Source organism: Toxotes jaculatrix, chromosome 21 (assembly GCF_017976425.1).
Source record: "Toxotes jaculatrix isolate fToxJac2 chromosome 21, fToxJac2.pri, whole genome shotgun sequence".
Lineage (NCBI taxonomy): Eukaryota > Metazoa > Chordata > Actinopteri > Toxotidae > Toxotes > Toxotes jaculatrix.
Genome location: NC_054414.1, coordinates 12,536,579 through 12,562,476, shown reverse-complemented (window position 1 = coordinate 12,562,476; position 25,898 = coordinate 12,536,579). Strand labels below are relative to the sequence as shown.

Sequence of the window (25,898 nt, the reverse complement as noted above, 5' to 3'; positions counted from 1 at the left end):
AACAAGACTATTTTTTACACGTATCACAATAACATAAAAGATGCTGAAGGCTGCTGATGTGCACTGGGCAGGTGTGGAAGGTCATTTAAAGTTTAAAGAGTTCCATGTTCAATGGGATCCATGTTCCATGTTGGGTTCACCCCAGTTTCTCCATTTGGGCAACGGAAATGTTGAATTATATTTGTGTTGTCTGAGAGAACTCCTTCATGTGACATCATCAGAAGCAACCGTGATGTCATAGCCTAGAACGCTCTCTCACTCTCACTCTCTCCTCCTCGCGCGCCGTAATTTGGTATCACTGTCGCGCAGGAAGCAGTGGCACAGCGCGCGCACACATCACCCGCGTGGTTTTATCTTTTCTTGACTCGCTCGCGGGACCGGAACGCCTGCAGCTGAGCTCGCGTTGTAATCTGTGACAGCTGGAAATGGACAGCAGCAACGGAGAAGCCGGGAAACCGTCTCACACAGGTAGGAAAACGCTTTTAATTTCTGTCGATCGAAGCTGTTTGGGAGTGATTTGATGCACAAGTGGGCTGATCTGCTCTGTCGACTAAATGTTTCTGCTGTATGTCTGTGTTTCATGAGGTAAAAATGCAGTTGTTTTGGCTAAAGCTGTCACAACAAAACATATTTGTACACCGACGACAAACCATTCATCCTGAAAGGGCGACAGCGTCAAGTGTCTTACTTTTCTAATATAAACAAAACATTTCCTCAACACACCTACTTGTGTTGCTGCACAGCTGCGGCTATTTAAAACAACAACAAAAACAACAACAACAACATGAGTAACGTGATTACGTGTGGTTAGATTTCTTGAAAGAACTTGTTAGGAATATTTGAGGAATCTTCGTGCCAGGGTGCAAACATTTTTGGCCCTCTGTTAAATGTTAAACAGACGACACCGTTTTTCTGCTCAAGCCCGAAAATAAAGTACCCCCAAAAATGTGAACTGAATCTGCTACAGATTAATACACACCTAAAGTAGTCACACCTACCAAGTCCAAGGTGTTTTTCAAAAGGTGAAGTAACAGACTAATGATTATTGTCTCCAATTTTTAATTGTAGTAGTAAAATCACTGTTAAAAAACACTACTATATATTTTTTATGTACAGACATCAGATGTGTTCCTCATTGTTCACTATACTGGCTGTTAAGTTATATTTCTGAAGAAGTAATTTCTTGACAGTTATGCTCCTGTTAATACAGGTCAAAGATATTAAGTTTGCCAAGTTAATAGTTGGAGTACCCTTGTAGTATGAGGATCTATTAGCTCTGCCCACAAGAGTCTCAGTCAGGGTGTGACTGCCTGTTTGTGCTGCAATGCACATTTTTACGCTCAAGCCCTAAATGTGTGTGCTCGTGCATGTCTCCAGATGCTTATGTGTGTCAGTTTCCTGGGCTTGGAAGTTAGAGGTCAGAGTTTGAAAATAAGAGGCAGCTTTAGCCTTAGGCACTTCAAGAGACCGTAGAGTCCAACTGACAAATATCTCAATTTCTTACCAGTTACCAGCCTGTTTTCAATGTTTAGGCTATTCCTTTACTTGTGAGGCAACTTTTCTGGGGTGGCTGGAGCTCAGGTGGCAGATTGTGTTGCTCATTAATAGTATGAGCTGGTGGTTTGATTGTGAATGTGGTGAAATGGCCTCCCCAGAAGGAAAAGAGTGAATTTCTGTATGATTGTACAACTATAAAAACAGACATCGTCAGCTACATCATTCAATGTATTCTCATAAAACACCTTATGTGTCAGTACTGCTTGTCATAAATCAGTTGAGACCTGTGTATCTACCTATGCTGTAGATGTGTGTGTTGTCTCACACTGTCATTATTGTGAGTGTTGCCATGGTGTACTCAGCTGCTACTCAGTTCAGGCAGAGTAGACCCACTTAAACACCCAGCACTGGCCACATCATCATCTTCCGCATCCTCTTTAAATGACCTTTCTCTCCTCCGTCCCCCTCTGCGTCAGCTTCAAAACCAAATGGCTCCAAATGACGTTTGCCTGCCTGCCAAGCACTGCTGCACCGCCGAAGAGATGTTCTCTCCAACTGCATACAAGCAGTCATTTTCGCTGTGAACAAAAGGTCCTTGATTCATCAAATCCCGCGCCTCCTACTGCCCACTCCCCAGAGTGATGCTGTAATTTTCACTAGCACTCCTCCGGTGTGAGGCTGGGAAAGTTAGTACATTTTTTTTTTAGTACCTTGGATGATTCTGTTGGGCTCTTAGGTGTGTACACAGCTGGACCCGACTCACACTCTCCAGGCAGCACGACAACTCAAATGCAAAAAACTAGCTCACTAAAGAAAGGCAAAGCTGACTATTTATGTAACATATTTCATGCACGAGATACACACTGTTAAATTAAAAATGTTAAGGAAATGTTCACAACAAGAATACAAAAGCTTACTTAGAGTAAAATTAAAAGGCAAAAGATAATTGTTCTGAGGCTGCTTCTCGAAGAAGTGACAGTATGTGCATTTCTCAAGTCATCAAAAAGGCCATTTCAGTGAATAGGAGCATAAATATGTCAGTTTCACTACGCCAGAGCTAAATGACCTGAGAGGTCTGGTCTGGTTAGCTCATAACTTTTAAGCAGGTACAAAAAATTTTGGTGCCTGGTGCTTTGTGGACAATAATTTTCTTAAAGGCATTTCTAGTTCATACAAGAGGACAAAAGCTTTATAGGAGACCTCCATTTTGTCTTGTCACCTGTGCTTAGAGCTTCATGTTTGCGGTGAGGGTTCAGTGGCCCGTTTCACAAAAGCTCACATGCAGATCACAAAAGGTGGCAGAGTTTTGCAAATGATTGTTGCTTGCAAATTGCAGATGAATTTTCCACATGCAAGTATGCAATTTTAAAGAAAGGCTAAATAATTTCCTTGAACAACTGGGCACTGTAATTTGTAGCAAACATTACTCAAACAGTAAACAGATGCAGCTTTTGTGACTACAGTCCGAGGACAGTCTGTGTGTGACCACATTTGATTAATGCCAAAGGTGGTTTGAGTTTGGATTTTATAAATTGAAAAGTTGATCTGCAGAATTAAAATTAAGGTTGCATCAGAGTTAGGTCCAGCATCTCGCTAGTTTTCCTTCAGTTCTTCAGGTTCACATCACGGCCAGGCTTGTATTGTCAGAGCCAAGATATAGCAGAGCCCCACATCCCTCACCATCCTGCACCTGGCAATAGGTCTCATTCACAGATTACTTCTATCCCAAACATTGGTGATGAAGTTGAGTGAGCAGCCTATCTTTTTTCTCCCTCTCTAACTTTCTCTCCTACCTCAGAGCGTTCTCCTCTGTACTTTGGCATTTGGCTGCTGCCGTCTGTCTCAGTAAAAACCATCAGCTGTGAAATTGAGAATAATCATGTGGAACGAGATTGGGATGGGAGCAGCTTGAGCTTCAGCCCTTCGCTGTCAATGAACTCGTGGCTCCTACTGATAAAGTCCACCAAGGATGGAACAATCACCCACAAAACATGTTTTTTGTTGACATGTGAGGAATTTTGCTTTTTGTCATAGGTACGACCTGACGATGATGGGACATCTCATTGGTACTCCCAAATACTATACTATAGGATGTGGCATTCTTTATGTGTTTTATAATTGTTTTACTGATAGTATTCAGTATTGACTAATGGCTGTGACACTCAACTGGCACACAGATCTCTCTTTGTTTGAGGAGCCTCTGGACAGTCATTCATGTTAATGACCCATTCTGACAGTGAAGGAGATATGGTTTTATTAAGGTAGTATTGAACCTGGCTTGTGTTTACTCTGGAGTTAGTCCAAGTAAATTTGATTTAATGTGTTTTAACTTGTCTTTTGAACTGTCTTTGCTTTTGAACAGTAGGGAGGCGAGTAATTATTTCGTCAATTAATTTGTTCTGTAAAAATGTTGAAATGTTTAAAAAGTCTAAAACCCAAAGATATTCAATTTAAAATGATGTGCAATACAGAAAGGCAGAAAATCCTCACTTTTGTGAACCATAAAACGTTTGGCATTTTAATTATATCTGTAGATTAATTTTGTTGACTAATTGTTTCAGCTCTACTGGACAGACCTTTTCATTTCAGTGGATATATACGAAGCGGAATCATATAAAATACAGGCAAGAGAAATACTGTGCTTATGTGTTCGTGATTCCCTACGGTTCCCCACAGCAGCCATTTTCTGCCCAGGATTTTATCGCTTCACCCCCTGCCCGTGTTGTTAACACACAATTCCTCAGCCGATGTCCGACATTAGCAGGGAAAACGTGACGATTAAGACAGCAAATCACCTCTGTCTTCTTTCTGTGCATCTGTCATCAATGATAATTTGAAATGGACTGTGTGTGAAATTATGAACCATCGTCATCCTCACTGGAAGCTTCCACCAGTAAATTGCATGTGCAGCGTACACCTTATCACAACAGACTCACAGATTGCTCTTCCCAAACCTCCCCCTCTGAGCCTGCCTCTCCCCAGACACACTGAAATGGATTTCTGCTTAAGTCTCCCATCAAAGACGTAATGGCTCTCGGGCTGTGTCATTACAAGTCAGATGACAGTCTCCTTCACACAGTGGCGGCTTAAACCTGCCTCTGGACTGATAACTGTGATCTTTATTTGGCTGCTTAGAGGTGAAGACAGGGCAAAGCCACCTCCCCAACTCCGTCAGCTGGAAAAACAGGGTGGAAAAACAATCCTTCAAGGTGCCTCGAAAATGTCAAAATGCCCACAAAAAAGATCAATAGATGACATGTAATGACACAACACAAGCTGGTCAATACTGGGCCGTAATAAACTGAAAACTGAGGAAAGACAGGCTTTCTGTCTATAAGACAGAGTCAAATGTTTGGTTAAACCTACAGTAAGTAGTAGCTCATATATCACTACACAGACAGCATGAATCAACTTCCCTGAGGCTGGATAATCAGCTTCCCTGTTGAGAAAAACACAAAAGTGTTTTTGTAAGGTGTTGAGCTTGTGTGAGGGAATCAGAATCTACCTGAAGATAAAACAACATAAATACTGGCTGTAAGGAAACATAGAAATACCAAAAAAAAAAACACACTCTGTCCTCTCTTTCACACAAACAAGCTCTTGTGTATATATAAAGAGGGCCTCTTGTCATCATGTCATGTAATATGTACACTATTATAGACTCGTAGCACAGAGAGTCCCTTGATTTCTTTGCCTCCCTTCCCCTTTTTTTTTTTTTTTTTTGAAAGCAAACGTGAAGTTGCCTTTGAAATGCCAGTCACATGCTGCAGCCGCATTATTTCCAAAATGCTGTTGGTTGGTGAATTAAGCAGAGGGCATTACAGCTTAGCTGCATTTATAAACACAAACATACATTTACAAGCACTGCTCCAAAAAAGAGGGGTTTTGTTGGTTTATATGTGGACGCTCATGTAACGCAGCTAATGGAGTAAAGGACAGTTGCTCTTGTCATATGGACAGAGGGATGGACAGACACCTCGCGGGCTGTGTGGGAAGTTGAATTTTTGTATGGTCCATTACCTCTCCATTCCCCTGTGGCTGGATTGCAGGTACAGATTCGACACAGCAGGCAGCAGTATGAAGATGTTTCTCTTTGTGTGTGTGTGTGTGTGTGTGTTTTGAAACTCGTTGCAGTGTGTGTGGGCTGGTCGCCTAGTTGGTTAGTCCTGAAGGTCACTTCTCTGCTCTACTAAAGTTCATCTGTGGCCCATGGCACGTAAGGTATTCACAAAATACTTAACCCTCATCTTCAGCAAAGCTAATGATAAAGTTATAAATAGTGTAAAGTGTTTGCACAGGATACACCTTCTGGTTGCTGCAGTGTAAATTCAAGAGGAGAAGAATCACAATTCTTTTCTGAATTGATTTTTTTGCCCCACCTCTGTAGCTTTTGCCCTTTTTCAGTAATATGGCCTCTGAACTGTTGATGACCAATTATGATCTGTTACACCAGTGCTGGTGTTCTTTGCCTTCTTGTAGTTCTCACAGCAAAACCCTCTGGCAGGTTTAGGGAGGGGGAACCTTGACAATGTGTTGCTGCAGATGAGTTCAGTTGGTACTTATCCTTTCTACTGACATACATAAGAGGACAAGCTCATGTATCTATATACTTTATATCCTGACATACTGCAGGTTTTGGATACTGGTCTTAATAAGAAAATGTATTTAAATTCCTTCAGACAGTGAGAAAATAGTCTTCATGCCCTACAGTTAAAAAATTCAGTCACATTTCAGGTGATGAAATTGGAAGTCAGGTTTTTGCAGAGAAAAGGAGTGACTCTGCCGTTTTGAAACTATTTCCATCCTCCCTGGTTTTCCTTAGATCAAACAACTTTGCTTTGCACCTGATTTGTCATGCAGCCTCTTACTCTGTAATAATTTTGCTCTTTGTTCCTCCATTAAATGGCGTGTTATATTCTCTCTAATGGCCATTACTGCTGAACACAAAGACCAGTCAAGCAGGCCAAATTAAATGGTCGTTAATTGAAGGAGCCATTATTGCATTGCTCTGCTGCTTGCTTAGTGCTGTCCGTTTCACTCACAGCTGAATCACAGGGCGCTGACGGTGAAGCCTCTGGACTGTTCTGTCCACTAACAAGTTACGATCATCGGCATGTGACTAAAATGACTTGCAGAATTTTCATTTTAATATTTTCTCTTTTATGACAGCTCACTGTGACGCAAGGGTCTCATTTATTGACAATGCTTGATACTAAATGTTGCAGATATTTTCCATTTTCTTGCTGCCTCTGTATGGTAGAGGAAATGCTTTATGTATAATTTGAATAAGCAGGGTAATCTCAAGAAGTGTTTGTCTGCAACGGTGCAGTTTCTCATGGAGCATTTCACTCCGGAGAAAAAGATGACACTCTGGTCATAGAGCTCTCAGCTCGAGTATAGCAGTTAAAATTTATGTTTTTGCACTGAAGTGTGTAGGGACTGGAGAACTGTCCTCAGGAATTTTCAGACTTGCTTTTCCACCTTTGGTCTCGGTTATATGTCGGGTTCAGTTTTAAGAATCATCTGATGTCTATGCAGTGTCTCAGCTGTAATGATGAAGTAAAAATCAGGTCGTTTTTTCTTTTCATTGGTCTTGGTCGTTGTTTTACGATGTTATATTTGATTTAATTCATAACTTGAGTTTCCCCGAGAGCAATGAGTGAAACAGGGGAAACAGGCAAATTCAGTGTCCTTTCAATATCTTTATGCTAACAGTGGGTCACATGACTTTGGTTACTTGTAGTGATGAAGCCACTGATGAGAATTCATTCATTCATTTTCTACCACTTAATCTTGTGTCAGGGTCGCGGGGGAGCTGAAGCCTATCCCCCACTGATGAGAATTATCAACTCAAATCAACAACCACCTTGCATGAAAAATTTAGGCTTCATCAAACACTAAAGCTACTCAGGCCACAAATTATATTACATGATGTCAGTATTATTTGGTTAGACAGCCTTAACTGCCTCAAAATCTCCTCTGTGATAAGATTTTTTCAAACTGATTTAACTGACTGGTTTATTTGTTGGAAAAGCCATCCAGGTGCTTCTTCTTGCCCTACCACCATAAGGAGCCAGCGAGATAATTCAGGCAATTAGACCCATTTTACCTGGGGAGTGCACCTAATTAAAAGTCAATCCAATTTAGCCTGTCAGGTTTCCAATAGGAGTCAGCACAGATAAGAACTTGGAGGATGGATGATTAGGGGAATTGGAGCGAGAAAGAGCAGCGATCTTATCTGCAGTCATCTGTCAACACTGGGATGATTTGCTCCAGAAATAAAACACCATTGAATTTCTTCACCATGTGATTAGATACCTCAGTGATTCTCACTGCTGTGAAAAGTAATGTAATCTAAAGTCTGTTTGGATAATTACTAATGCAGGTAGCCAAGAATCAGCATAATAATACATAGAACCTTTATACAAGAACTAAACAGCTTCTCCAATATTATGATTTGCTGCTTTTCTTTCTTTTACATTATTTTTACTTTGTGCAGTTTCTATACATTATATTCATGTGTTTTGGGCATTGCTGCGGAAAAAATCATTCAGCGATTACGTTGTGAACAATCATATATTTTCTCCTATTGTTCTATAGTTTGCTCACTCTGTGCCTTCTATATGAAAAATGGGGGAAAAAGGAAATGAAAAATACAATCGTTACACAGGGGTCTCAACATCAGCTCCACACAATGTATATTTATCAAGTGATGAGCTAGACATGGCCTAGACAAATGACATGGAAAAGCACCCTGAACACATCTCTTAGTCATCCACATTAGTCATCCCTGCCTCCCTCCTCCCACCTCCTGCTATCACTCCACATGGAAAGCATACGTTTCCCCTCCAAATGGAAGGATTCTCAGCTTGGCATCCCATCATTTAACATAAACATATTTAGCATTTTGTTTGAAGTTCTAGAAACAGTGAGATTATAACTTGGTGCCAAAGCTTGAAAAAAAAAAAGGAGAGAGAGAGGCAGACTAAGATAAGGTGCATGTCTCTGTGATTGAGATGCCAGAAGTCCTTGCTTCATCCTGTATTATCAGTGTCACGGAGTTACTGATCTGAGAGCTGCCAGGAGGACAAAGCCCAAAGGGAAAACAGGCAGAAAGTGGCTTAACCCTGCTCGGCCCTGGGGTCCTTCCCAAATGTAAACACGTGTTCACACACGTGTGTCACGAATAGTCTTTTGTTGATATTCCTCAAATAGCTGCCAGAGTTGTTTTCAATGCCAAGTTTGTAACCAAGGTTATTTTCAGAATTTATATCTTGAAGAGTTATAATGGACCCAACAACCCACTACCCTGACAGTTCGATATATGCCTTTGGCAAGCTGGTGTTTGGAAATCCACGTAAAAAGGTGGAACAACTATTTATAAACAAGATATACTTGTAGGAGATAGGATTGTTAAGCCAGACAGCAAGTACGGTGTGTAAAGACTGTTGGAAACTGAAACCTTTGAATAATGACTTTTTCACCATAAATATCACTTGAAACTGTTTTCACAAGGTGCCAGGAAAATACTTCCTCACTATTAAAAGGCTGTGAGATGTGAGGAAAAAGCTCATGTTCATGGCTTAGTCAATAAACTGTGAAAAATATGGAAAAATACCTACCAATATTATAATTATAATCAATATTAAATTTACTGTCACAGGATACAAAGAAAACCACCAAATATTCATGTTTGGGAAGCTGGTACCTATTTTAGCATTTTTGCTTAAAACAAATGCCTAAAATACAAATACCTATTAATTAATCAGTTATCTAAACTGTTGACTAATTGATAGATCAACTAATTGTTTCAGCTCAGCATTTAACAAATGCAAGAGAAACGTAGCAAACAAAAGAAAATAGAGGCTGTCCACACCCTGAACAAAAAAATTAAATGAGGCAAAGTTTTGATCTCCGATGTCTGTGTCAGGTCAACATCCATTAGAGAGAAAAATAGGCCGCACACACAGACCAAAGACAAAATAAAAAAGAAAAGATACTGCTGGGATGGGCAGAGAAAACTAACTGAAACGGCCACAGACATTAGACACTGAGCTAATTAAATAACTCTCTTAAATGAGATCAAACTGACTGCAGCAGAAGTAGCTTGGCATCTCCAAGACTCAGCACGCTAGGTCTGAAACTACAAAGTACATAAAGTGATACTAATCTTACACATTTTGTAGTTTGAAAATCTCTCAATTAGAGAAACAAGTATAATGTAATGAAGAATAAATCACACTCAAGTTTCTTAGCAGACTTTAACCTTCAACATAAAATATGTGTATATAATTTCTGTATAATTTGAAGATGAACAAGCACAGAATCTATATGAAATAGAACAAAAATCTGTGGTTTTGCATCTTAAAGTAGCAAAACCACATGAAATCTCCAATCAGCTAGTGTGTTAATTTCCTTGTCGTTAGCCGGATGTACAGCACAGGAAATGTTTGATACGCCACATACTGTATCTCTTAGCCATGCTAATTCTTGCAATAAGCTCCCATTTGTTAAATGTACCCAAAACTATTAAAGAGAATTTAGGTCAAGTCTTGTTTTGAGCGTGGAAGGAAGGAAGAGGATTACAGCTGACTGCAGGCCGATCCCTTCAACAGCCCACATCTCCCTGTCAGAAAAAGAGAACAGCACAGTCGTCCCAACTAATCCATCCCTTTGTAATCAGTGCTCCCTCGCCATATTTGCATGTCTCTCAACCTGTTGGGAAGAACTTTAAAAGTAGCCATATTTAATTCATTTAAAGCATGTGCTGACATATAGTATGTTGGGTGGTTTGAGGGCTAAGCAATGAAAGCTCACAAATCCCCCAGTGTAAACTTAACCATTGTAAAAACTCATTTGTGTCTACCTCAGTTAAAATTTTAAATAATGTCGCTTGAGGCTACAGGGACTTAAAACGGGCTCTGAAAAATGTACAATATGTGTGTGTAATGTGCAATATATGAAGTCTGTGGTTGTGATCTGCCGCAGAATGTGCTGCATTGTTTATATGTTGTTGGTTTTCTTTTTATATTACTATGGAGGTGGTTACACATGTGCACTATAGTCCATGATAAATTTCCCCATGGGGACGATCGAGTGTTTGGTATTGCTTTCAAAGGGGATTTGTCAGGTTTCGTCATCAAAACCTTGTTTATTTGGCAAAAAAATTATTTGGTTTGCAACCTTATTTACATTCCTTTTATTTACTTTATTTTTAACTTTTAAGGGTATTTGTTAGGGATGTTATAATTCACAAAGTTTGATTTAATATGTAACAAAATAAGTGATTCAGTTTATTAAACTAACAAATTTGGTCCTCCTGGTGGTTGCTGTCGCTAGAAAGTGCAACCTTTGTCTTGGGTCATCATTCATCTTTCTCCCTGAGTCTGTAGCCTTTGTAATTCCTGTCCCCTCTCGTACTGTAGTCAAATTTGAGAATTTGAAATGGAAAATTGGTTCCTTGTTCTGAGTTTCTTAGAGTAACACATAACGAAAGCAGAGGATTATGAAAATATAATATAAATAATATAAATGTTGTAAAAATAAGAAATATCATCTTTACTTAAAGGAATATTTGGGAATTACACATTTGCTTTCTCATCTAGAGTTGAGGAAAAAATACTACACTCATGTCTGTACAGTAAATACAGTATTTAACTGGAGCCAGCAGCCACCCTACCTTAGCATGAACACCAGGTGTATTAAAACCAAAGTCTTGGTTTGAATGCTGTATGGATATTGCTTTTTTCCTCTGTTGTGACTCTAAGCACTGTTATTGTTCCGCTGCACTACTGTCGTTCATGCTAAGGTCACATTTGCTTTGGTCCCCACAGCAGCCTTAGGGTTCTCCCAGATGGCCGATGACAGATGCCCACAATTGCGGTTGCCCTTGGTTGGAGTGCAGTACCTCCCTCCAGATACCAAAAAAAAAAAAAATGTCCTTCCCAAGTTTCCCAGTGTCCCAGTTTCCCGAATTTGCCCGACCCTGATTTTTTTCACTTTTCCGTCTATCTTGTGCGTCGGTCGGTCTACCTACTGCCTTTAGTTTGGGTATATATAAAAATAACACTGTTTGATTGAGCTCCTCTGTCCCATTTAGGTTTTCCCAACGTCCTCTCCTCTCCTATCCTGTTGCACCATTCTTCATCCTTGGCTTGATCCCATGTCCTCTGCTCCTCTCCTCTCCTCTTTTTTTTTTTTTTTTTTTTTTTAAATCACAGAACTGAGTGCTTAGCAAGGGTTTTAGCCACAATGAGATGTGCATTGTTATGTCCTTTATGTCCTGTCATTACATTAAATTACATTAAAGGGCCATACCACTGTTTCTCCATCAATTTAGCCTTACGCAAATTAGTAGCAGGAACAGACAGCAGCTCTCAGTGTCACAGAAAATCACCATGTGCATCATAGAAAACTGTGTCACAAAACCAGGTCGGGGATAATGTCTTTATTTCACTGTGATTACTGTAAGGGGTTAAAACTACAAGATTAACAGTATTTTTAAAATAAAAGGATTTGGATTTAACAAGAAGCTGCTTTAAACTTTGCATTATTCATTTATCTAGTGGCCGGCTAATGGATTTTAATATTCATCAAGCCTGTTGGATTGGTTGAGTAGCCTGTGTTGGCAAATACTGTACAATACTTACCCAAAGAGGTGTCATGCAGGGCTGTCTGGGCCTGTGGAGCCTCACAACACATCAGAGAAGGTGACAGCTGATTGGCGGCTCCACCTCTTATCTGTCTGTCGCACTCTCTCTCTGTGACAAACACTAGGCAGACAAGCAACTTGGATTACAAACACTTAGCTGGAGCAGGTTTATTACTGTGTGTTTGCGTTCACAATGAGCATATTTGACACTGTATATTTGATTATTGTTCTCACCGATGTTCTATAGCTCCTCTGAGAGCTAGAGTGTGTTTACGTGTGTGCGTGTAGTGGTATCTGTGTCCTCAGATACCAGTGGTCTAATTAAAGAGCTGGCATGTCAGAAACCTGCTCTGCCTCTTTGTTTAACATTGGACCTAATCTCCTGCTACAGAAAGTGGCGTGTGTCTGTGTGTGCTTGCGTACCTACCCAACATCGGTGCTTGCCGTCGCTACATGCTCACCCACAGTGGACCTGTGAGGTTTTGAGGTCCATGCAATTATGTGTATTAAGGTTGAACTCGCAGCCTCAAATCTTCCAAGCAGCCCTTCAACACCACAAGCTATTTCCAACAGCACTTGTGTTTAGTGTTTACTTCTGATATTGGACTTGAGGTTTGAACACAAGACCTCAAACCTACAGAGTATATTACTTCAACTCTCTGACGTATTTGATCTGTATTTCTGAGAGACTTTACTCTTTCCTTTGGACATTGGACTTCAAAAGCTACCAAATGGTCTCTTACTCAGTGAGCTCTGTAGATCTTTTAAGGGTGTCACACGGAGTGGAGCCAATTCCAGCTGTCAATGGGTGAGAGGCGGGGTACAAGCAAGCTGAACAGGTTGCCAGTCTATCACGGGGCATGCTTCAAGACATACAGTGCTTTTTGACCAAACAGCTCAAGGTGTTAGAGGACAGCTCTGAAGTTTTGAGTCTGTGGTGTTCAATCTTTGGTGATTTTTGAAGTCCCACACCCAGATGAAAGACTTGGGGACTCTCAGAAATGGACGTCACGTGTCTCTGACCTAACTTGGTATGTTAGAGCACTGCTTAACTTCAGTGGATGTGGGTTCAATATTTATGAGGCTCAGTCCAACACCCAAAGAGAAGGCTGACCCCCCAAGAGACAGAAGCAGTAATTAATGGGATGGAGAACCACAAGTGGCCGAGGCTTTACTGAAAATGTAGTGTTTATAGATCATATAGTTATATTATGAGAGAAAACCTTAAATAAAAGTAGTGTATCTTAATTTTTTTTTCCAATATAACTAGATATTGTGGTCCCCACTTGGTCAGCCTAGTCTGACAGTCTGCTGTTGGTAAGGTAGTAATGTGTGTGTGTGTGTGTGTGTGTTATCTGACAAATGCTTTGAGGTGTCTATAAAATGGATGCCAAACCAGTAAAGGCATTTGTCGGGAACCCGGCCAAGCTACAACAGAGGAGCGTATTTGTGTGTGTGTCCATGATTGTGTATTTTCACATGAATTGTGAAAACAATTTACTGCTGTAATTGTTGCCACATTTATTATTTTTGATGTAGTTAAACACCAGATTGAGCTGTAAGTGTCCAGAAGATATATCCTATAATCACTTCAGTTTTATGACATGTAATAAATTCATGCAGACCGTATGCAGTAGCTTGAGTGAGAAATGTATTCAAGCAAAGATATGATACGATGTTTGGTTACTCAAGATAAGACTTTAATTACCCTTTTTTTCGTTTTTATTATTTCACTAAGTTTTATTATTTGTTCAACTTACGGAATACCCTACATGGTCTATGAAAATGTATGCCACTGCTTTCATCTTACGTACACCTAAATGCATATACACAGCGTCATTGCCCCATGTTCCCAGTACCAGCTGAGTCAAAGGGAAATGCAGAGACTAAAAATATGCACCCTCTTAACAGCTCCCACTCACTTACCTAACAGAGTGAATCACTGCATTATATGAGTGGAACATTTGCAAATGACCTTGTCATGGAGATCTGACACACAAAAGACCAGTCGCACTGTAGGATTATGTGTGCCAACACAGTTGTGTCTGTATGGTATACATATATAAAGTGTGTACAGTGCGTGTGTGTGTGTGTATTTTGTTCTGAGGGGCATAGTGTGTGTTTTTGAACGCTAATGTCTTGAATGCACCTGTGGGTTTCTGTGTGTGAGCATTTATGCTTCGTTAAGTCTTCCAGGTGAGTCATGCTTCTCTTTGAGCTTCTTCCTTAATAAAGAAATCTTTGTTATCCTTGTTTTACATGCACAACAAGAGAAACATTCTCGCACTCACACACAAGAAAAGCTTTTATTTTACCACATTCTAACATGGCACGTGGGTTTTTATATAAGAGCTGCAACTAAAGATTATTTTAATTATAAATTATTCTGCTGATCATTTTCTCAATTAATTGTTTTGTCTGTAAAATGTCAGAAAATAATGACAAATGTACATCATAAGTTTCACTGTGTGTAATTTGTTATCTTCAAATTATTTGTTTAGTCTGACCATCACTCCCAAACCCACAGGTTTTCTGTTTACTATCATGTAACACAAAGAAAAGAAGAAAATCCTTTTACTCCATAAATTGCAATCACAGAATGTTTGGGCTTTTTTTTTTTTTGTCTCATTCTTGTGAATGCAGTACATTAGGAACGCCTGGAGGGAATTTCACTACATTTGGCGTTCACGTTCAGTTGGACTCAAGGATGAACTGATTAGAATTTGGTGGTCAAAGGTCACTGTGACCTCTCAAAAGCAGTTATTGGCCACAACTCAAGAATTCATATGCTAATTGTGACGAACCTTCTCACAAATGTCTTACAGGATACAATGATGAAGTGATGACATTTTATTTCCATGGGGTCAAAGATCACTTTCACATAACATTATAAAGCTCTTCAAAAATACTGTTCTGGTCATAACCCTGGAATATAAGGCGGGTTTGTGACCATATTTCGCTGGTTGGTGGAGGCAGTAATTCTAGTTTGTTTTTTCCTTGCACCTTTGAGAGACAGACACACACTCTGATTGCTTGGCTGACTGTAGTCATGATTTTTTTTTTTTTTTTTTTTGCTGGAATGCGGACTGTCAGTGCTACAGGTGTAAGGGAGAAGAAGAAATCTGGCTGAAAATTGTGAGCAAACTTGAAAATTGCACCATGTAGCATAACCATTGAAGCATTGTTCTATAATGTAGTTCATCCACGTCAAAGAGCGGAGATCAATACATCATATGTTATCAGACTGCACTTCACTTTGCTCTTTTAGATTTCAGCTCTCTGCAAATTGTACAGTGCGAACTAAACACATTTCTTCATCCACCATTCTGTAAAATGAGGCATTTTGTCCATTTCTTTCCTTTTCCTGCAAAAAAAAATTACAGCATAATTGAGCTGCAATTTGTGTGTGGAAAAGGTTCAAATTCATCTTCACATGGGATGTGCGGGGTTGCCTAGCGACACAGCTGTAATTAACTTGAAGGCTCGGTAAAGCACTGTATAGGTGCTGGGGTTTTGTGTGGGGCATCCAGTGTCTGTAAGTAATCGTGATCTAAATTTTTTGTACTTAGACACACTCATCACTTAGTAAATATATCCTACTACGAACAACAAGATTATTACTCATATTCCCTCCACTGTCCAGTTTTTCCATGTCAGGCCAAACGGGTAATCTGCTGTCGCCTGTTGTCAACGTAATGGAACAGCGATGACAGGTGTGGCAGCGAGGGAACGCATCTTGGCTTCAGTGTCTGGAGCAAAGCCATTTTTGAAAGAGTATATGCCTACGCCAAACCATCCCATTAACAGCTGCCTTTCATATAGGTGCTGTAGGCTATGGTCCACCTCTTAACACATCTGGATTAGACCTCCTAATTCCAGGAAGTTCCCTAGATCACACGGCAGAAAGAGCAGCAAAAGTTCACAGGTTGGGGTGAATTAATAGCCTGAAGGGGAGTTGAATTCACTCTGTCTTAATTCTTAAAGGCCAATCTAAATAGAGGACTTGGTTCTCCGAAATATATTCTTAGGCCGCCTTGTAGTTGAGTGTGATTAATTAATAATTCAGCAGGCTTTGATTGTATCGAGACAGATGGCAGAGTGTACAGTTAAAGAGCAAAAAAAAATAACATTTCATAGCCACGTAGCCTTTATAGTGTAATAGATATACTGTTGCAGGGAATTAAGTGAAGCTATTTATAGAGAAGTGCCACGCTGTACTGTGTCCCCTTGAGATAATATAGGACGATGATCCACAGGCTGACAAGTAATTTTATCATATAATCAATGTGATTTAAAAATGGAACGAGATGTTTTTCATGAAATTGAACATAAGTCAAAATGAAAAGCTCTTTCAGCTGCAGAACACCCATTCATTTTGTAACCACTTCATACAAACATTTGAAGGTTTCTGAAGAAAAAACTTTGATAGTGTATTATTCCAAATAACTCTTTCAGACTTCACAGTGCCAAACCTTTTTCTTGCAGCAATCCCTCATTTGTCAAAGCTCAGTGATAAACAAGTTCGCCCCCAGCGTGAAACAACAGCACATCAAGGCAGGCGGCACATCATACAGATGGGCACAGCAGCTTGGGGGCAAACAGGCTGAACAGGTTGCCAGTTTCAAAGCTGCCTATCAGGTCAGTATCCACTTGGCTGGACTTGATATAACTGCTGATGCTTCCAGCTGTTAGCCTCTGTCCACTAGCCACATTAGCATCAGGAAAACCCTCATGGAAGCTTGGATTAAGAAGCAGCAGTGTAGTTGAAACAACAGGGTAACATCTTAAGCAGTGGTTTTAGCTTCTTGTTTCCGTTACAGACTAAACTTTATTTGCACCATATGTATGTCAAAGGACAAAATGAATGAGTTTTCATTTATGTAGGCACCCATGCGGAGAACATTGCACTGTAGCTATTAGTGAGTGCCTTGATAGAGTAGTTTACGAAGTTGACAGGTCATTTCCATGCAGCTGTCTTAGGCCATAAAGAAAAGATGTCGAGCATGCTGTTGGCTGGGAAAGTTAGTGGAGTGTTAAACAAATAGATGAGACTTAAAGGCAGATGAACTATGTTATGTTTTCTTGCTGTGTTGATTGTTTGGCCGATGACAAGAATCATTAGTTGGAAGCCTTTGTACAAGATGCAGGATGTCTTGGTATTGAGTATTTCGAACCTTTTCCATCACAACGCGGAGTTAAATAACAGCAGTGACAAGTGTGATGAAGCATTCTTGGTGCTCAGGTGGAGAAACAGAGTCAATGGCAGACGCAAGAAGACGTCAGGAGATCAGTCTGTTGTACATGTATTGCAGTAACATTGGGGTGGCTGCTGATTATTTACAGCAGGGACAGGAGGAAATAGCTCAATGATTTTTAACACATTACTATGAATAAGACATTTTCTCATGCTTAATGTAGCTCGCCAAGCAAACGCACGTCAAGCACGAGGTGTCATTCTGATTTGTTTATGATTTCAGCTTTACAGTGAAAGGGCTATCACATCAGAGAGAGAGGGGGAGTACATAAAGCCGCCTTTACGACTTGTGCTTTATATTCTTGGCTTTGATGTGGTCTTTCCTCATCCTGGACCAGCAGCCAGGCTGGTGAGTGCTGGTATTTAAAGAGCTGCTGGGCCCAGATAGCTTCACTACCAAGAGGACAGCACAACAGATACTGCGCTTACAGATAAAGCTACTGAGTTTCTGATGCTTGAACTCCTCTCAGAGCTGTGTCATGAAACTCCTCAGCAAACAACATTATTCCATGATGTGATGCCACATAAAGACCCTTCTACTAGACTGAGCTAATATCTCCTATATGGATAATACGACCAGTAAGTAGCTCATTCTGCTTCACTGTATGTCAAAAAACTTGTCAGTAGGATTCACATGTGATGCTGTAGTACCAGAGTGCAGAAAAACAAATTCATATTTTAAATTGTGTGTACAGTAATGTTTAGATTTACTTGTATCTTTTGCTGGCAGTATTTAACTATTTATAGTGAGTCACACTCTAACAAAAAATTTTATCTTTTTCAAATTAAGTGTTTTGGAACATGATGTGATGCACTGTTTTGTGCTGACTGTGTTTAATTGTAATGCGTACTGTTGGTAGATGCTGTGTTGTTCCTGTTGGACATCAAACCTTGTACTGATGCTTGTTAATGTTGAATCGGCTTGATGAAATGAGTTTTTATCACTTCTATCACATTTACCAACAAGTCAACAAACATAATGGACAACAATAATTTTATTTCCACAGAAAAACATTGCTCTGTATGTTTTGTTTTTTTTCACTGTCAGTCTGTTTCCATTCTGTTGGGATTTTTGTTGGCAAAAAAACAGCTGTGTGCTGTTTGTTGCTTGCTGTTCCTGATGAAATCACATGCAAAATGGTAACTTTTTTTTTTGTTCCTTATGACTGAAAGACTTGTTCAATCACTTGTTCTCTCGACTCATAAAGGGAGCAGTGGAGTTACAGAGTGAATTTCTGTACTTTTTAAAAATGCACTCAGGCTGTCGGTTACTGGAGTTTGAGAACTTTGTTGTAAGTGTTCATTTAAAAACAAAAAAATCATCAAATCCTGTGTGTCACTACAATTTCCCCTCTACCACCCAGAAATAGGCCATTCTGAAGGATGTTTTGTTCGTTACACCGTGTAGGGCTGACGAAAATTAAATGTTAAAATATTACAATGAACAAAATAGCTGCTATAACGTTTTGTGAAGGGTTTTCACTCATAAGTCAGCAGGCCTTCAGCTGCAGACTGCAGGTGCCGCAGCTCGCTCTGTGGAGCACCGGTCACTTTAGCCATTTGGTCTGTAGCAGAGGACTGAGCTGCTCCCAGTTGCCCACTCAGGTGCCAAACAGGCAGAGCAGCCCTGGCTGTGGTACAGAGTGCCAGCAGAAACCAGCAGCCACCGGTAACCTGTTTAAAGTAGTTTTGTAATGGGGTTATCAGGTGCCAACTCCAGCTGACCACATGAAAATGAGTAAGTGGAGCAGCTTGGGGGTTTCTAGTGGGCTGGAGGGTTCACAGACAACCGGCGTCATTGTACAGTATTAGACATTCGCCAACATGAGCATCTGAATGGTGCTTGACTCGGACCAAAAAATGGTGCCAGTTTAAACCGACATCCTGAAGAGCATGCTCGTTCAGCTTTTAGATAAAGGACCCTCCAGAGGGCTGTTTGTTTTTAAGGTGATAATTCGCAAACATGTTTTCTTTAATAAGAAAGAGGAAAAAATTTACTAATATTTCAAATTGAGAGGTCAACAAGGATATGTAAAAGCAAAGATGGCAGGCACACAATCCAGTATACTCAAGTATATATATGTATATGTCAATTTTATTTTGCCTTAGACTTCTAGAAAAACTGACACAAGGCTATATAAGGATGTGACATATAATAAATCTACAAAATTATATGATGAATTTATTTATAGGAGACAGTGCAGTTAATTTGCCAAGTTTAGTTGTCCTGACTAAACAACATGTAAGAGACTAAACTGATCAAACATATTTTGTTCACAACAGTTTACAAGACAGTTTTCAGCAGATGAGTAAACAGACTTGTGGTGGTTTTCTCCATCCTTTTTATCCATGAATAGACGGAACTTGTCGATGCAAACAGCCTTAAAGTGAGTTAGACAGCCCACACCTCCCTCTGACTGACCCTGTCTGCTGTCTCAACATTGGCACTGTTCTGTGATGTTGGACCATTTACTGACAAAAGACTTTGGGGGCGAGAGCAAAAGTCTGAGCTCTTATCCAGCAGCTGTCTGACAGAACTGAGACACATGTTGTACCTCAGACAGTCAGGAGAGTGGGTTGATTTTTTCCTGATTGATTTTTCTTTCTCTGAGAAATTATGTATTGTATGCATTTTTATTTATTTGTGTTACTAAATTATTTTTGTAATGGCAAATTTCTGCAAAACAACCCTGCCCCCTCATTGTGTGGAGCTGTGTTTGGCTGCTCTGGGTCAAACTCCAGGGCTGCTTTTATGTCCCAGTCTGTCCCTGGCTTTCCGAAATATTGATGGGTATTTTTGCAATATTTTCATGCTTGTGTGTTTGTTTTGGTCGAGGTTTGGATGAACACCTGGTTGTGTTTGAAACCCTGCTTATTCCATCACATGTTCACCAGCAGTTACTCATCCACTGCCAGACTTTCATTCAAGTAATTGCGGCGATGGGGCTGCAGCTTTGAAGTCCATGTTGCTGGTCGGAGTCTGATGAATTCCAGCGAACACATTTCCATTCCACTTTCATCTTTCCACAAGTCAAATTGAATTTTTATAACAGCAGAGATTTTACAAATGATGGTTTCTGTATGGTGGTGGCGGCGGCGGCGGTGATGGGTACATTCAACGAGGCGGGGGATAAAATGTCCAATACAGTGAGGACTTAATTGATGCCATTATCATTTGAACAGCACCAAAACAAAGAATTCAGTTAGACTTTGGGTGACATTTCCACATTCACAGTAGAGCTTGCGCTTAGCTGCAGCTTGATTTATGCTGTCAGTCTGCCATAACCACTCAGCCATTACAGGTACTAAGGCTGTGTGCCTCTCACAAAGAAACATGTCGCTTTGTGTACCCCGGGAATCAGCTTTTATTATCTGATAAATAGAGAGAGAGGCTGGAACAAGATACTTATCTACAGACTGTTGTAATGCTATGATGTGTGCCAGAGATAGGCCATTCTTTTCAGCTAATGGATGTCTAATTCAAACCCTTCAATGGGATGCCAAAGATTTTTAACACATGCATTTAGACATATTGAATTTTGTACACGCTGATAGTGAACACCTTGGTCAAAGGATGTAGATAAGCCCGAGTGACAGGCACCCTTTTGTGTAGCTATGAAATCTGTGTGTTTGGTTCAGTGAGAAATCAAGCTCTACAAAGGCAGTGCACATAAAACTGCAGACTGAATCACACTAAAGAAAAAGACCAATGCTGCTCTTCTCTAAGTGGAGCTATGCTGCTCTGTTGCCCCCCTGTGGCGGCTCCAATAACATACATACCACACACTTAATGAAATGTCACACAAGGAGGACTACGTTGCTTCTATTCACATGAATTTTTAACACTTACAATTATATTTGATGAAGTAATCTTTAATTAATTTTCTCATTAATGATCATCCGTGACCTTTTTCTTCCTCCAGATATGAAACGTCCCAAGAGCCCCGACTGGCTGGACAGCAGCCCTCCCTGTAAGAGTCAGGAGGGAAAGGAGGAGGAAGAAGAGCAGGAGGATGAAGAGGAAAAGAAAGTGGTGGCAGGGTACAGGGCCAAACGGGAGCGACGTCAGAGCAGCGGCAGTGCCACTATGTGCCAGGTGTGCAACATACAGCTCAACTCCAGTGCCCAGGCCCAGATACACTACAGAGGGAAGACGCACCAGAGGAGGCTGCGCCGGCTTGCAAAGGCTGTCAGTGCAGGTAGGGATGCACTGATTTTACCTTTCACTTTGTATTTATTTAAATTATTATTTATTTTAACCTGAAACTTAAACTTCAGTTTTAACTTTGTTGCCCCCAAAGGCAAGATTTGTCTCAGTCAGAACTCAGACTTGAACATAAAACAGAACAAGCAAATAAAACCTAATGCAAAGTGCATAAAAATAAATGTAAAAACCCAACACAAGCTCACATAGAACAATAAACATCAGTGTCAGCATAACATACAAGGATAAGCAGGCCAACAAACACCTGCTGCCCAGCAGCACGAGGCACTGCCTCCTAAAAGTTCAGTTACATGTTAGTTTACTGTGGATGATTAGTAAAATTGTGATATATAGGCTATTTTTAATAAAGAGGTAGACAACATAACAGATGAAACTTGCATTATAACCCTCCTGTAGTTAGGAAGTGAGTTAATAAAGCTCATAATGTTGCTGAGAATGTCAGGAGTTCTATGGTAATTTGACAAAAAATAAAATCCCTGTTCTAGGACTGTTTTCTTACTCTTATTTTTTCCATGAACTTTTATGTTTACCCCTATGGTAATTTTTGAGGCTGTGGTTTGTCACATTGTTTAACAATAAGAATGAATAAGAAGAATGTCGGCTTCGGCAGACAATTTTTAAGGCAGCTTAAGACAATTAACTGGGATACAGTGAGGTCAGGCAGTCCCTGCATGAATGGACCTTTCCCTCAGGACCTTCCCAACATTTTGACTTGTCAAAGCAGGAAACAGGTGTAAGTAATAAAATGAATGATGGTACATACATCTGTCCCGGTGAGGCATGCCAGTGTCCCCAAAATGAGGACGGGGCCACCATTCATGTTATTAATTACACTGTGCTATTCATCCGATGTCAAGTTAAATGTCTACCTCATAACTTAATATTTGCTTGACGACACTACAAACTGCCTAAAAACCAACAACTCAACAACAAAGGCTGCTCCCTCTGACTCTCACGCTGCTAACAGTGTGAGGTCATGTCATAGTGCAGGTGCTAGGTCTGGTGTAGTATTATTTTCAGAAGGTTTTAAAACCGCTACCTGTCAGAAAAGCTTTTTTTCCCCTTGGTATTTATTCAGCATGTTCTGCAAATACAGGCTTTCCAGCAGAAGTTGTGCTGTTTATGGAAAAAGGGGGGTAACAACAGATACCTAACACACCTTGTTTAGTCGAGTGTTTATTTATTTTGACTTGTAGTGTTCTCTCCCAGTCGTAATCTTATAAACCCTCACATCTGCAAACCATGAGGAGGTGTTATGAATTCAGTACATACAGTATTTCATATTCCTGAAGAGCCCCTCACCGTTTCAGAGCATTCTCTGAACACCTGTTTCGACGAGGGGCCATTAATCACCTTCACTCACCACCACCTGTGTCACTCTGCCACGCCGACCAGCTTGATCAGTCAGCACAGAGGGAAAAAAAAGCCTCCAATCAACAACTGGCCAATAAGGTGGCATTTTTTTAATGTTGATTTATGAGGCTGTCGCTCTCTGTAGGTTTGCCACACATATTTAGCTGTTCCAGTACAACACAGCACAAGAAATTAAATTAATAATATATCCATTGTTTAATTTTCTCCCTCATTTTGTTATCATCAGAATGTTATTGACTTTTTCTGTGTCAGATAATAGCTTTTGCAGATCATCACTCATACTTAGAAGTGTGAGACTGATCCAGAACAAAAGGAGGGAATTGATGTATGTGTGTGTGTGTGTGTGTGTGTGTGTGTGTGTGTGTGTGTGTGTGTGTGTGTGTGTGTGTGTGTGTGTGTGTGTGTGTGTGTGTGTGTGTGTGTCCATGGTCTTTCCATCTTTTAATGTACGTTTATGGAGATCTGGGTCAGTGGACAACTGTCTGGCTTTTTGATGCTGAAAAAGACACCTGAGTGAATATTACCCACTTTTCTAGCAGGTGAAAAGAAGTGACTGGTGAGTCTATATGAGAGGAGACACATCCAGTACTCCCTGTAAACGTATTTTATAGTTTTACCTTTAAATTTTGCACTAATTTATAAATGGTCAGAAATGGCAGACAGTAAATATAGTGCACCTAATACTTAATACAGATTGAGTTTGAGGAGAATTAGCCTTAGAAAGTGAAAAACAAGCAAATATTATAATACACAACATAATATTATTTATATAAAAAAGACAAATTATTTATTAATTTGGACGTCTTCTAGGTACAGTTAGTTCATGTTGTCTAAACCAGAAGGAAAGCCAACAGCAGGCACAACAGTTGTTTACTCAGCACACGTTTCTGCAGTCTACTGCAAAACTATAGGTTGTTTATGTGTTGTATATTTATCAGGCAATCTCACGTCTGCCAAACATTAGCATGCTAGAATATTACCCACAACAGTAGTGTTACTTTGTCACTGAGAAGCAGATTTAAGCCTTAATCCAGTCCACAGAAATCTGGATTTTGACATCCATATCATATTACCACACAGACTACCCACAGTGCTCTGCAGTGGCCTCCCCTGTGATGCAAAGTGTTGACAGACTTGACACAATTTATTTGTCATTACTCATGCTACTAAACACATGCTGATAAGGTTGACAGTGGAGTAATGCTTTGGTTGCACTGACAAATAGGATCCTTTGAGCTTCCCTGTTGTACTTACAACTACTCTGCTTTGACCGAGCACGTTTGAGCTGCCACTGATCACTTGAATAGATTTCTGCAACCTTAACAAACTCAGCAGCTGTAGGTCATTCGCACAGTGTAAGTATATGTATTCAACAGTTTTTTTTCTGTGGAATAACCTCAGTGCCATAACAAACTAAGAAAGTCTGTATGTTTTTTTTTTTTTGAACGTGACCTCTATTTTTGCTCCAGTTTGCCAGCAAGACAGCAGGGAGCAATAGTTCTCTCAGATGAAATGTTGCCTTTACTGACACATTTCTCTAAAACAAGGGCCAGACTGTGTCAGAAATACTGTACCATAATCGATTTGTTAAATTTGTTAAAAAAAAAGAAAAAACAGTTGTTCCTCATTGCATGCTTTTCATAATGTGTGCTTCCCAAGATTAGACATGTACATCAACAGCCGCACTGACAGAGTTTAAACCTCCTGCAGGCCACAATGTCAGAGCCATGTCATCCACTAATTGATAGTTAAGATGAGACTCAGTCATGGGCAGCTCGTGTCAGTCCCCGAGGGTGAATAGCCTCCTGTCTCCCCACACAGGGCACAGAGTGATTTCACACCTGCCATGTTGGAACCAGTTAAATGAACCCTACAGGATTTGACCCCTTTTGTTTGGGTTGTTGTGAAATCAACAATACCACAGCCAAATTGAGCAGTACAACAAACACCTGCCTGGCCTAAAATTAGCCATTAAATGGTTTATCTGGAGAAAAACTGCAACTAGACCACAGACAGGAAAAAAGCCAATATATTACACTATATTATTCACTTTAGACAAAGACTGTCTGTACTCCTCTGTCATACTGAGGGCATATTTACTTGAAATTTTAGAGATTGTATTCAATTGATATTTTTATAAACCTAAGTAATTATTATGATATATTGTCAGTATCAAATATCAATGAGTGAATAAAAACCTAAAACAAAATAAAAGTTTTATATTTAACTAAGAAAAATGGCTAAGTAAACCATAATGTGAGATATTAGGATTTTATTTATTTATTTACTTATTTGAAATTTAGAGCCCCAGGCTCTCTGTTGATGTGGGATCCGCTGATATCATCATTTTGTAACAACAACATGACTCGTTACTGGATTCAACAGGTAGAAAATAGCAGCCAAATAGATGTTCAGTCAAACCATGTAAACAAATAGGAAGGAAGGAAAATTCCTTCATAGAAATCCACAAGAATGCCAAGTTTTACACACAGTGTCTCACAGTTTTCCCAGGATCCAACTCTCCCCGTTGCCTATTTCACAGCAGAGGAGAAAAAGGAGGACGAGCCAAGTCAATTAAGGTGACTGTTAGTATAATGCTGTCTGTGCTGCGATGAAACCAGCCTAATAATACCCATCCCCTTCCCACAGCTGAACTAACACTCCCTTTATTTAGCTTCATGAAGTGATTGCTCAAATGAAAATAGGGTGGTTTTCACTGGGGGCCTTTTGAAAAGAAAACGGAGCAAAGTACTTTCCATTTCCTACAATCTACACCTAAGCTCCTGGGCTCCTGTCGAGTCCTTTCAGTTCAGAGGTTACGCTTTTCTAATTCTTGGTATGATGTGTGTTTGTGTCATGTGTATGGACTTACATGAAGTGACATTTTTGTGTGTATA

At 40.0% G+C, this 25,898-nt stretch overlaps 1 protein-coding gene across 1 annotated transcript in view; it reads left to right on the top strand.

Moving 5' to 3' along the window:
* Positions 1 to 370: 370 nt before the first annotated feature.
* LOC121201531 (zinc finger protein 385B-like) overlaps positions 371 to 25,898 on the top strand; it is a 54,918-nt gene continuing 29,390 nt past the window's right edge. Inside the window, exons 1-2 of the mRNA XM_041067408.1 lie at positions 371 to 468; positions 21,326 to 21,601. Of these exons, the coding sequence (XP_040923342.1) occupies positions 426 to 468; positions 21,326 to 21,601 (319 nt within the window). The 5' untranslated portion in view covers positions 371 to 425. The remainder of the gene's footprint in view (positions 469 to 21,325; positions 21,602 to 25,898) is intronic.